The 13,907-nt window shown below is 39.9% G+C and overlaps 1 protein-coding gene across 3 annotated transcripts in view; it reads left to right on the top strand.

Annotated features, from left to right (window-relative positions):
• Positions 1-10,769, top strand: part of SDHAF4 (succinate dehydrogenase complex assembly factor 4) — a 15,187-nt gene extending 4,418 nt beyond the window's left edge. The window contains exons 2-3 of one of the 3 annotated variants that reach the window (XM_017739237.1): positions 2,177-2,329; positions 10,030-10,769. In XM_017739237.1, coding sequence (XP_017594726.1) covers positions 2,177-2,329; positions 10,030-10,190 — 314 coding nt within the window. In that variant the 3' untranslated portion in view covers positions 10,191-10,769. Of the gene's footprint in view, positions 1-2,176; positions 2,330-4,006; positions 4,434-6,999 lie in introns of those variants that run through there. The other 2 variants (XM_017739238.1, XM_017739239.1) reach the window with 2 other exon arrangements.
• Positions 10,770-13,907: the final 3,138 nt, after the last annotated feature.

Genomic DNA, 13,907 nt, shown 5'->3' with positions numbered 1-13,907 from the left:
GGCGGTTGGGGAGCTGACCCCCCCCCGCTTCCTCCGCCCGCGGCGGCCGGGCGGCCGTGGGCTTGCGCAGCTTTCCTCACACGCTTCATTACGGTTTCCCTGTTCGTCCTCCCATCCCTTCCTCCAACCGCTCCCCCGGTATTAATATTCTCCCTTGTATTGCGAACCTACTGCTGTCGGGCAAATCTTTTGTTACGGAGGTTTTCTTGCCCTGTCATTGCTGCATACTTAACGGCAGTAAAATGTTAAACAGTGGTTTGACGTTTGGAGAATAGCTGGAGGAGACGTGCTGTGGTCCTGAAAGTTACTGGTCCGTGCCCTTCACCTGAGGAGATTCAGGTCGTTTGTTTAAAGTAAGGCAGACTGGGTAACAGAGCCTGTCCCACAGGCCTCAGCTTGGGCCGTTCGTCGGGTGCTTCTCTCTCCGTCAAAAGCTGAGGTTCTGTGATGCTATTGATAAAATACTCTTATGTATGTTAATGGAAGATCTGTTAAAAAATTGTTGTTAGGTGTTTGTGCTCTGTTTGGCTGTCAGGTTCATGGCAGGATGTAGCTGATGCTCTAGTCCTCTGAGCATCCCAATGTGTGCCCAGCTCCCACTACATGGATAGCTTTGTTATGATAAATCACAGTCTGTGGGCTGCTTCAAAAGATGGGATATTGGAGTCCAGCAGCTTTAGAGACTTGGGATTTTCAACTTCAAATTCAGTTATATAATTAATAAATGGGAGGGCTTTGTAACAGCATATGAAAGAGGAGAGAATCAAAGAGCAGTTTGTAGAATGTGGTTTACTGATGAAGTTGATAGTTTGTCTCGTCTTTTTCAGAGATGTTTAGTGTTGAACCTTTGTCACCTCTCTGTCAAGAAGAGTGTATTTTGGTCAAGAATATCAAGTAAATCCATCAAAGAAAATGGATTTTGCCTCTCTTGACTGAGATAATCAATTTCGTACCAGTACCTTTTATTTGAATTGGACTAGAATACCAGCTATAATTTAATTTTCTAGCTAGCTTTTCTTTTAGCTTACTGAAGAATGACAAGAAGCTTGGCAGGAATAGAAAGACCCAATGTTTGCAACAGATTAGATCCTTTACTGTTAATAGTTTGTTATGTCATGCTTAAAGGAAAAAAAAATATTACTCCTTTGGGGCATTGGCGGCAGATGGCGGACATAATACAGTTTATGTGGCTGTAGGGTTTGATATTAAAGATGTGGTATTTTAAAATGAATGAATATGCTGGGAATACAGGTGAGTTGTTAGTTGGTATATATTTACATATATATGTCAACTAACAAGTTGACAGTGCTTGAGAAGGCTTCCTGATTCAATCTCCTCAGGAAGGTAGAATAATAGTTCTTTCAGGTACTTTGCACCCAGCTGGTACAGGGACGATTTCTGAATCTTGCTTCATAAGAAATGTCAGAGCTGCTTTAGCTACGTGTCCATAGCCAAAATAGTTTTAGTGGATAGTTTATGTTTACTGTGGACATTTGGCTTTTTAACTGAAATGTTAGTAGGACTTTAAAGGAAAAAAATTAATGCTTTTAATGAAAGCATTTGCATGCAGTTACATAATTGAACTTAAACACACTCAAAGTTTTTCCTGCTTTTGACTACCAGCTGAATTATTTTACCATCCTAAGGGAAGCCCAGCTATCCTCTGCCGACATTCTGGGAAACCTGTTACTAAGGGAACAATGTTTTATTTTTTTTAAACTTTCCTTTAGGAAAGCAGAAGCTTTTTCTGACTAAAAAGCTGCTGGAAATGAGCCAAGACCTGGAAATCAGCAGGTTTCTTGGGGGAGGTTAGGATTTCTCCCGGAAAGCAGACTGTACTGGTCTATGCTAGCATAATTACTGTTTAAGAGTCTAAAATACAAGAATGTAACAGCAAAGATAAATTCAAGCAGTTTAAAATATACTGTTTATGTGAACTGAGTTATACAACTAACACAGTTTTGCCTACATATGTTTCTAGGGCCAGAAATAATTATCTGTGCTGATTTCTTAGGTGTTCATGAGTTGAATGTTAAATAATTTTTAGAGTTTGTTTTCCTGTCCTCCACTCCCTCATTCCTGAAGTAGGTTTTTTTCAGAGGTGCTCTGGACAGTCACAGCATTACTCAGTGTTAAACTCCCACATTTATGCTACTCGTGTCTGTTTGCTTGATAGAGTCATCACTTCTTTGCCACCTGCGGAGCAGCTCCAGCTCTAAACCAGGAGGAAGATCTGAACCTGCTAAGCAGCTCCTTAAGAAACCAAAGTTACCAGTAGGTCGGTTTGATGAAACAGAAGAGTCCAGTATAGAGAAGGAGCCCCTGGAAAGTAAGTTATGTTTTACAAAATTGGAAGGTGTGTTTTAAAGGCAAGACTGTGAGATGCTGTGCTGATGTCAGTTTAAGAAGATGACAGGCATTCAGCACTCTTTAGAATAATTTTCTAAAAGCTTACTGGTTCTGAAAAAAAACCAGAGAGGTAGGGCAATGGGCACAAGTTGCAGCAAATGGTGCACCAGGGAAGAAGTCTTCAGAACAGCCGTGGTTATGCATTGTAACAATTCACCCAGACTGGGGATTCCTCTGCTCTTGAAGATGGGTAAATTTGCCTGGCTGTCCTAACTTAGTACCAACCCTGCCTTGAGCAGGGCTGGTGCCAAGTGCTTGCCAAAGGTGCCTTCCACCACCACAAATCATTCCATGATTCAGAGAAATGTAGCTGGTATTGGTCTGTAATAGTACAGCTGTGAACAGTGGCAGTAAACTTACCAGGGTACCAGCTACTTTGTATTATTCAAAAGGCCTGTTTTATTTCTTAGTCCACAAAATATTTCTGACTCATGCTGCATTTCGTGGCCAAGATTCCTTAATCTTGCAGGTAGTTTTTTGTAAAGAAACAACTGATACTGAGTTTACTGAGCAGCTCGGTGGGGCCTGGGCAGATCTAACAAACTGGTATTGGTGTTGTGTTCTGGTGACCGCACTGGGACTGCATGGTGAGAACCTGACAAGATTGGCACGATATATCACTGCTGAACTAAATAGGAACATACTTTTTTTGTCAGATGGGAGAAGGACAGAATCTCTTTCTTTCTTCTTTTTAATTAGCCATCTTCACTTAACTAAAAGCAGTGCTCATGCTTTGTATAACTCACCATAGTATGATATTCTGCTACAGTTCATCAGTAGCAATAACCCATGTTTTTCTATTTTGAGGTCTCTAGGACAAGCTTTTTAGTGTATAAATAGATTACTATAAATATCCAGGTGACAAAATTACTGAAAAATCCTAGAATCATAGAATGGTTTGAATTGGAAAGGCCCTTAAAGGTCATTAAGTTCCAACACTCTTGCCATGGACAGGGGCACCTTCCACTAGACCAGGCTGCTCAAAGCCCAGTCCAGCCTGGCCTTGAACATTTCTAAGGATGGGGCATCCACAGCCTCTTTGAACAACTTGTTCCAGTGCCTCAGCACCCTCACCGTAAAGAATTTCTTCCTAATAGCTTATCTAAACCTACTGTCTTTTATTTTAAAGCCATTCCCCCTTCTCCTGTCACTACATGTTCTTGTTAAAAATCCCTCTCCAGCTTGTTTAAAGGCCCTCTTCAGGTACTGGAAGGCTGCTAAAAGGTCTTCCCAGAGCCTTCTCTTCTCCAGGCTGAAGAACCCCAATTCTCTCAGTCTTCTCTCAGTCTGTCTTAATAGGAGAGGTGCTCCAGTCCTGTGATTGTCTTAATGTCCTTCTCTGGACTTGTTCCGACAGGTCCACCTCTTTTGGTGTTGGGGGCTCCACAGCTGCACACAGTACTCTGGGTGGGCTTTGGGATTTTTATTTTTTAAAAAAAAAAGTATTTTTGATACAAGAACTTACAAAGAGGCAATGCAAAGAATAACTTTAAACTATTTGCAGCAAATTAAACACAAATTTCTTCTGCCCAACATGTTCATGAATTAAACATTAACAAGTTGATGAAATATTTTCTTCTTATTCTTCTATATACAGAATATATTCTGCCTTACCATGTAAACAGGAAGCCAGGTCTGAAAGCACTAACATCCTGGGGAAAAGAAATCCAGACTGATCTATAGTCTCCAAAAGGAAGGCAGCAGAGTGCCCACTGGAAGCAGAATTTCCTTCATCTGTAGATAGTACTTCATGAAATCCTTCAAACACATTAATGTGCCCTTCTGAACAGAGCTGGTAATTGCGTCAATTCTTGGGATGTATTCTTCTTGGATAAACTTGGATAAAGTCATTTTCCACAACTGGATGTGATACTGTTTCATGAGAGCATTGCCACTCACCTCCAGAAAACTAAAAAGTAGCATAGCTGTCAGAAGCTGGATATTCAACATCCAAGCAAGCCAGCATCATGCATAGTTCAGTCCATGAGGCTATTATTTATATTTATATTTATATTTATATTTATATTTATATTTATATTTATATTTATATTTATATTTATATTTATATTTATATTTATATTTATATTTATATTTATATTTATATTTATATTTATATTTATATTTATATTTATATTTATATTTATATTTATATTTATATTTATATTTATATTTATATTTATATTTATATTTATATTTATATTTATATTTATATTTATATTTATATTTTTTATTATTTACATATACTTCTTTCCATAAGGCCACCAGAGTTGAATGATAGCAGCATAAAGACTAATCATTCCTGACATTCATTTAAGAAACTGATCTTGTTCTTGCACCTTAGAATCCTTAATTTCATATCCAGAATCCTCAGATACTCTTCCACAGAGGTCCCCTGTGGTACATACAGGGTAAAATGGCACTTTTTGTGCAGCAGAGCTAAGAAAACGTCTCCAACTTCAGAGTGTATTACCTTGAGGCCACCACAGCCATTGGGAAAGCTGCATCATGGTGAAAAGCTACTTCTGCTTCTCCTTCTTTCACAAATTTATTAGCAAGTTTGTCGTTATATTGTTGTATTACAGTATCATCATTCTTGTATTATAGAATCATCTCCACGCAATTTCACATTGTGGCTCACTTGAGAACTAACTCACAGTTGGGGTTACTGTGTAAGCAGCTGTTTAATTCTCGTCTTTTTATTCCCAGGAAAGTCAATGCCATCACTGCTTCATTTAAAACATACATAATCAATATCTTTTATTACTTGTTTAGGTATTCCAGGTTTGGAGCAAGACTCAAGGTTTCTTTAGTTGCACCTGTATTTTTTACATGTAACATCAGCAATAGTTTGCAAACTGCCTGTTGTATTACTAGGAAAAAACTAAGGGTTGAAGCTGGATGTTGGAATTCCCACTGTTCTGTAGAAATGTGTATTGTGGAGAAATCTTTTGAGCATCTGCATCTACTGTCAGCACATCAGTAGTGCTTTGACATTGGGATGATGACATGTACAAAATAATATTAGGTGCATTTGCACTCCTTGTAGTGCCAGAGGTGCTGAAATACTGACGTTTCTTTTCCTGGTCTGCATCAGTTACGAAACAGGCATCCCAGTATGTTATCCTGTATAGCCTGTAGCTGCGTGAGTTTCCTCCATCACTTTTCTTTTTGTCTGCTGTCCAGAATTTCTGTTGTTGTCTGCTCTCATTTTCAACCCTGCACCTCATTACTTGTGTTGCCCACCAGGGCTGAGTTAGGGATATGCATGAGGGAGTCCCAAGTTAGGTGTATATATGGGAAGCTCTGGAGAATCAGTGTGGCAAGGGGCATGTGGGGTACTGTGATTTTCTGGGAGCCCCGCAGTCTAGTGCAGGATGAGAGACAGCCTAGGGTGGTGCTGTGCCCACAAATACTTAATAGCTTAATGGCCTGAGTTAACTATTCTTAGGAGAAAGCCCTGAGTAAAGGTGCAGAAAGTAGTGTAAGAATGTTGGCTGAGGTGCAGAAAGCTCTGTGCTGTTTAAGAAAGTAGCATGAGCTGGCGGGGTGCTTCTCTTTTGTAGCAGGGTAGGGGGTTGGATGAAAAGCCAGACATGATCTGGCAGTGTGTGATTGCAGCCCATAAAATCGGCCAAATCCTGGACTGCATCAAAAGCAGCATGGCCAGCAGGTCAAGGGAAGTGATTCTCTCCCTCTGCTCAGCCCTCATGAGACCCTGCCTGGAGTGCTGCGTCCAGCTGTGGGCTCCTCAGCACAAGAAGGGCATGGACCTGTTTGAATGGGTCCAGAGGAGGGACGCGAAGATCATCATAGGGGTAGAGCATCTCTTCTACCAAGACAGGCTGAGACAGCTGGGGTTGTTCAGCCTGAAGAAGAGAAGGCTTTGGGAAGATCTAACTGTGGCCTTCTGATGCCTAAAAGGGGTTCAGTACCTTAAGGGGGTTTGTAAAATGAAGGGAGGGAGTTTTCATACAAGCAGTGACAGGATAAGGGGCAATGGTTCTAAACTGAAAGAAGGCAGGTTTGTATTAGATGTTAGGAAGAAATTCTTTACTGTGAGGGTGGTGAAGCACTAGAACAGGCTGCCCAGTGAAGCTGTGGATGCCCCATTCCTGGAAGTGTTCAAGGTTAGGCTGGATGGGTTAACCATCCAACCTGGGATGTTTTAAATACAAGACTAATAGAATCTTGAGTAAAATTCAAGCTAAAATTAAAACAGTGCTTAAAGTTAGAGACCTGAACAAACAGCAAGTGACCTGGGATTTTAGATTTAGTGAACATAAGTACAGCATACCTGAATGATGCAAGTTCTGACTTGAGAAACTCTGGTGCTTTAATGCCTCTGGACATTCAGTTGCCTCTTTTTTTTCAGAAATGAATATGATCATACATATTGCTGATTGTAGTAAAAAAACCAGAAATTACTTTTGTAGGATTCTGGGAAATGTTTAACTCAAGGCTTCCTTTCAAAACAAAAAATAATTGATTTTGTATTTGAAAATGAAACTAAAAGGAAAACATCATCAATGATGACATCTTTGTATTTGTCAGCATTACAGAAATTTTAATGAACTTTCCCTGTTATTTTAGAATTCCCTGATGGAATCAATCCTACTACAAAAGAGAGGGGTGGACCTAGAGGCCCTGAACCTACACGATTTGGAGACTGGGAGAGAAAAGGACGTTGTATAGATTTCTAATATTTAAATGTCTGTATTGCTAATAAAATATTTCTGGTTGCTGAAAAATATAATGTACAGAAAAAATCTCACCTGGATTTGTCATTGAGCTTATTGTTTCTGTCGTGCCACCACATTCTGTCATGTGATGAATTTTCTGAATAACACAATGTAATTAAACACAATGCTGCAGCTCAGATTATGGAGCTGTTAGTGGCTCAGTGTCTGCCTGATCTTTTAATGCTATTTACTCTGTGCAAGTATAAATGCAAGTATAGTGGTGTGAGATTGGTAGTCAGGTGCTTACTGAGATGTATAAAGGTTTGTATTTCTTCATTAATGTAAAGATTTATGTGGTGTTGTAAAAGTGTTGAAAGAACTTCACATTTTATGAAACTGGACACCATTCATCAAAAGTAGAACCAGCTCTGAGGAGATCAGTAGGTCACTGATTTCACACAGTGGTTCGCTGATAAAAGCCCCTTTACTCAAGAACCTTCCCCTCTGTCCCCATTGCTGTGGGTTGGGTGTTTCTTCCTGTTGGTAGAGAAGGGACAGTCTTGTCTCTGATTGAGGACTGTAAATAGCACAATGGAGATGGAGACTTAATTTGGAGAGGGTCAGCTCTTGATTGCTGACCAGTAGAGGTGCTCTGTATGCAATTCTAGGACACTGTTCTTTATCACCTGTTTTCTTCCTGCTACTTGCATTTTCTTTTGTAAGTGGAGGTGCCCTTTTGCGCATGGGCTAAATGCTGCTTGGGAAAATGCAGCATTACTGCCTGAAACCTTGTGGTCAAAGGGGACAAGTTCTGTTAGGTGATCTAATATTGCAGGGGTTAAAACTAAGTTATCTGGCATCAAAGTAAGTATCTTTCAGTCACACTGAGCTCAGTTCTTCATTCAAGAATTTGCCTAGTCATAAGTACTGTAGTAGAGGAGTAGTAGAGGGCAAATCTACCACTTCTGTGGGTACTTACTAATGACAGTAACTTGTCATTATTGAAATGTGTGAACGTGTGCTCTATTTCTATGCAAGTTCTTTTTGATAGCCTGAACAAATGGGTGTTCTCTAGTCTCAGAATCAGAGAAAGGTGTGGGGTTTGCCCAGCTTTGCCTTTGCATGGTTTAACTAGAGCATTAAAGTGTGTTGGTCTTGTCACAAACCTGCGCAGCCTCCCCTAAAACTCACTTGACTGGCAGCCAGTGGGGGAGCTCCTTGTTGACATCTGACAGTTTGCGTATCCAGTGTGTATGTCATGGACATAGTCTTGCTCTAGTTGTGAGTTTGGATGTTTGTCTCACTGTGATGATTCCCTACAAACATACTGAACCTGTTCAGTTAAACATTTATCAACCAAATACCTCACTGACAAGCAAAATGAGATTAATGAAAGCCTGTTCCTCATAAAGGGTGTGAATTAGTGGTAATTACATTTTGAACCTTTAAATTCTGCAGCATGGTTTGGATACTGGAAAATTGGTTTGTATTTATATCTAATTCATTCTAGCTTCCCTTTTGTAGAGTGACAGATCTTTCCAAAATCTATTGACATTTTCAGTTACCTAAAGATAGGTTGGGTCAGCTATCTTTAATATATGCTGTTTGTTAATTATTTCTAATAATGTTTTGCCTTTTCACTTGCTGGTGTGTTGGAAAATACTTTCTCACACAATACATCACCTTTTCAAATAGGAAGTGGAAATTTTAACTGGAAGCTTCTGCCTTTTCTGCATCATTATTAATAGGCTTAACTTCTTAATTTGCAAAGAGGTGGTAAAATACTGCAGTTATTTTAATTTTTAATTCTGAATCTTCTCCATGGATTGTTGCATGACTTCATTATCTTCACATACCAGGTTTTACCCTTCCCAGCACACACTCCATGAATGTTTACCTAGTTCCATTAATTGCTTCCTTCAGCATCTGCTTCAGGTGCATTACTCCCTGGATGGAGGACTATGCTGTTTTGATTTAGTAGACAAGGAACTGGTCTCACTTTTCCATCATTTTCCTTACATTTCAGTTGGTTATCTTCGATCTCCTTCAGCTTTGTGATTAAGGGCTGACACAAGTGCTGTCCAGGCCCCTGCTTGTCTTCTTTTATGCAGGTGATGACTGCTGCTGTCAGAGCCACAGGCAGGCAGTCCTTCCTGTCAGAGCTCAGGCAGGTCCTAGATATTCCCTGCTAGTATCCATGAAGTACCTGGATTTGGGAGATAATTCTGAAAGCACTATCATCTGTACCAATAAGACAGAGTGTCGCATAAAGGCAGGGATTTTGCTTTCCATCAAAAAACAGAGTCACAGAATAGTTTACATTGAAATAGACCTCTTAAGATCATCAAGTCTGACCATTAACCCACCACTGCCAAGTCTGCCACTAAATCATGTTCCTGAGTGCAATATCTACATATCTTTTAAATACCTCCAGGGATGGTGACTCAAACACTTCCCTGGGCAGCCTGTTTTAAGCTTGACAGCCCTTTCATTGAAGAAATTTTTCCTAAAGTAAAAAGGTTGTTGTTAACCCGTGTAATAAATAGCTGCAAAGGAATTGATGCATGGAAACAGAGGATACCACTTCAGTCTTGAGCAACTTCAGGCCTTTTTTACCGCTTCCAAGGCTGGTGCCAGTAACCACCAAGTATTTGCTTAACTTGTTTATGGAATGTGTCAACAAGACATAGGAAACTGAACATTTGGGCAAAATAATATGTAAGAGCCAAAGAGTGGATGCCAAGGGGCCCTCGTATGTCGTCTGGCAATCTGGCATTTGCCAAAGAGAGGAGCCCAGGGCTCCAGTAATAATTAAGCACAAAATCCTATGGTACTGCAAAATCTCTTGTGGTACTTGTCAAAGTAATCATAGTTTGAACGTAACAAACGATACAATGATATTGTAGGGTATAAATGATCATTTCTCTTTGTTTTCTTGCAGTGCCTGCAGTTGGGAAAGCAGCACTTCAGCACTTTTCGGGGCTGTCTTCCTGCTCTTCCCAGATAATTACTGTTAGCAATTCACTGGAATTTAGCATTAGGGTAAGAAAATGGCTTGGGGCATTAGGTGTTAGATCAGCGATAGATGTGTTTTTATCATAAAGATACGTTTTTATCATAAATACTGATTGAATCTTTTTTTGTAGCTCTTTTTGTTAGTATAAACAGCGAAAAGCAGCAGGGGTTGTATCCTAACATTTCCTGTTAACTTTCTGGGAGGCAAAGGAAAATTGTTCTGTGTGTATAAGCAAATTCTTGCAGTACTGCAGGATGCTTGCTGCTCTGTTTCATTTTCTTTACTAAAAATCTGTATGTTGTGTTTCTGTAGTAGGTTTTGTCTTTTAAGCTTGTTTCTGCTATTCGGCATAGATACATTTGGTACATTATTAAAATATTGAAGCCTGTATTGTTTGAAGGAATTGCACCATAATTACTTTATTACAAAATACATGAAGTTTCATTTTACAGATAAAGAAAATATTTGCTATATATTGCCTTGTTTGGAAAGTATGTATTTCAGTGTTGATTTTAATTAAGTTAAAACACAAGATACCTAAGAGAATCACTGTAAAATTACCTGTGATGGTAGCATGTTTGTAAAGGACCATAGAATGTTGTTACAAATATTTACTACTTTTTCAGTTGACTGCAATAAACGATGACAAATTTCAGTGGTCTGTAGTGACAGATGCATTATGTGCCTTTTTATGACCCTTATTTTGGTATTTTTATTGAAAAAGCACCACACCATCTTGTTCTGAAATGTCAAGAAAAGGAGGAAAACTGCATTCATTTATAAGAGAAGATTTAGTAGTTCTGTGGTTTTTGTATTTGTTCATGAGTCAATAACGTAGCATCAAGCATAGCAGAGCATAAGGAAATTATTTGAAATGTGTCTCTGTGTGCTGATGGAGATGAAAACCATGCACATTTGTGGTCACTTTCTTGCTTTTGTAAAATGCACTATAAAATACCTTTGCTTAGCTGGTGATTGGTGTTCCGTGTCAGACCAGCTGAGATGTGCAGGCTACATTCTAATGTGGGTATGGCTCTGCTACCTCTTCCAGCTCCATAACTGCTGCTTGTTTGGGGATAGTCACCTGTAATCTTCCCCAACACTTTTGTTGCAGAAAGGGTGTCCCAGTAGAAATTGAATCTGAGTTACAAAATGGCAAATCCTGAGAAAAGAGCTCTATTTAAAATGAGTGCTGTAAGGGGCAGAACTAATGAAGTTCTGTTTCCTGTGAATGTCTTACACCTCCTACAGATCAAGCATCTTTCTCTGTGTTCCTGTGTTGATTGACATTATCTCCACTAGGCCAGAGCTGGGGCATCTTTCTGCCCATTTTTTCCCCCTGAGAGGAATTATTTGGACCTCTTTCCCAGCCACTGATTTCCACAGAGCTTTCAAGAGCTTAATTCTCTTAATGTCTCTCCTTGACACCTTTTCAGAATACGTTGGAGTTACTCACTGACTTTTGAAGTGTGAGGGCAGCGCAGATATTGGCCTCCCATCCATTGGAAACCAAGCTGCTGAGTGACTTTGACCGTATGTATTTTCTTCAGAAATACTCAGCATCTTTCTGCATTTTTTGCTGTGAGAACCTGTTTTTTTTTCCCCTTAAATAACATCAGAAGTGCCAGTTAAAGCTTACAGCAGGAAAGTCTTTGACATGCATTCTCCAGGCATTAAATCTCCCAGTCAGCTACAGCCTTACGCCTGTAAAAAAATCACATATTTTAATGTGATTGCTGTTTTTAGGGTGAGAGTGTTCAAAGCAGCTCTTTAAGGTCCTTACTTAAGACATTAATTTATATTGAAGCTGACATACATGGCCCATCAAAACACAGCTGTAATGGTCAAATGTTAGCTTCTGACAAAGTCAGGTGAGCTATGCAGTGGTGGTCAGGTTAGTCCTAGAAGCCAGATACTGATCTGTAGCTTCCACTCTTCTAATTGACTGTTTTGAACTTAAGTGACTTATATAGCCATCTGTGCTTCCTTCCTAGTTGTAATGCAGGGAGATACCTCTAAAAGGTAGTCTTGTCTTAGTATGGGGAGAGTTTGTCATTACAGATGATCAGTGGGGGTGTTTTAAGGGCACCCTCCCCGTTGACTTTAAAGGCTGCCTAAACAGCTGTCCTAAGCGAGATGCATTCAGTGTCAGCGCTGTGGTGGTGACAAGGAGTGTCCATGGACATGAGTGTGAGCTACTCAGTTCCTCAGAGGGGGAGGGTTGCAGTGAGGCAAAAGAGCCTGCAGTGCTTTTGATGCCCAGGCTCTTCCCAAACGCTGCTGGCAGGGAAGCAGATGTCCAGCTCTTAGACACCTTGTAAAAGGTGTCCTAAAATGAGAGGAAAAAGGCTGAAGCTAGTACTTCAAATTCCTTCTGCCTATCCACCTCCCAAGTAAATGCCTACAGTGTTACAGCCAGGAGGGTAACACTGAGTATGCTTATACTCAGGTGACAAGAAGTATCTCAAACCTACAAATTAGTTGGGATTTTTTCTCTAATAAGGGTGAAGTTCATCAACTTAACAACTAAGCAGTCTTATCTGATGTGCTGCTGAGAGGGAGCAAAATAGAACTGGCAGACTAGGAAAAGATCATATATTTGCTCAGCAAACCTTTAGTCTGTGTGTGACTTCCTTGTGAGAGGCTAAAGAACAAAGGATAGTGTTTCCAGTTACCATTTGAAAGCTGGGGAAAATTTCACCATGTCTTAAAAGACAGAGGAGCAAGTGTTGTTTAGCTCAGGGAGTATCCTGCTTTTGGTTTACATTTTACCCCAGGGCTTTCACTTACAAGTTCTACAGTGTGTATGTGTGATCTTTAAACAAATTTTTTCCCAGATGATTTTCTTGAGACAGGACTGCAGTAGCTGTTTGGTCTGGCAGGCATATTGTTTGATTCTCCCTGGTTTTTTTTTCAATGTGATAATGACAGCTGCAGCTCTTTTATTATTAAATTACATATTATTTAATTTCACTTTTATTTTTTGCCATCCTTGAAGTGGTTTTTTTGATAGGCTCTACCCTTAGTTTCTCTGTAGTAGTAACAGGGCACTTCATAAAATTAATCACTAATTGCAGGTATTTCTCCCTCTGCATCCTTTCTTTGAAAGAAATATTTTGATAATATGGGGCATTTTTGTATGTGGAGATCTTACTGACAGTCAAGAAAGATAACTGGAACTTCTTCAGTTACATTTGACTCCCAAATTTAGGTTTGTTATTCTGTCAAAACCTAGCTTTTGTCGGAAGTCAAAGATGCAAAGAGGGAGAAAGAGATGCCTCTAAGAAGTAGCATCAGTCTCCCTGAAAGTTTTAAACGTAAATCCAAATTCACATCAAGGTCCCCTTGGTAAAGGTGACTTAGCTTTTAGGTTACATTATTTAGCTTCTTTCAGAGCATGCACATGGCTGTGGTCCAGTCTGTCCAGTCAGGACATTCTGGTATGTCAGGACAGTCCCAAAACAAGCTTTTATGGTTTGATATCTTAGTTTGCACAGAGAAATCCTGTGCTAAAGTAGTACACATCTGGTACACTGTAGGCTCACCTGTGAATGACTGTGGGTATCAAAACCATCTCTGAAATGGCAGAGAGATTTGAGCAAAAGGGCTCAGAGAGCCAAGTGGTTACCTTCTGGTCCTATTGTCATCTCCATTTTGAAGATAGGCTGGGATTTATTCCTTCTTAAGAACAGAAATACCAGAAAGGTGTCTATACCTGCCACTGTTTCAGGAGATGTGCTGCATCCTCTCGTCCCCTCACTCAGGAAGACCTCTGATGGGAGAGCACCTGTCAGGGAGAGGCT

This window comes from Corvus brachyrhynchos, unplaced genomic scaffold, assembly GCF_000691975.1.
Source record: "Corvus brachyrhynchos isolate BGI_N302 unplaced genomic scaffold, ASM69197v1 scaffold136, whole genome shotgun sequence".
NCBI lineage: Eukaryota > Metazoa > Chordata > Aves > Passeriformes > Corvidae > Corvus > Corvus brachyrhynchos.
This window is presented reverse-complemented; position numbering and strand designations above follow the sequence as displayed.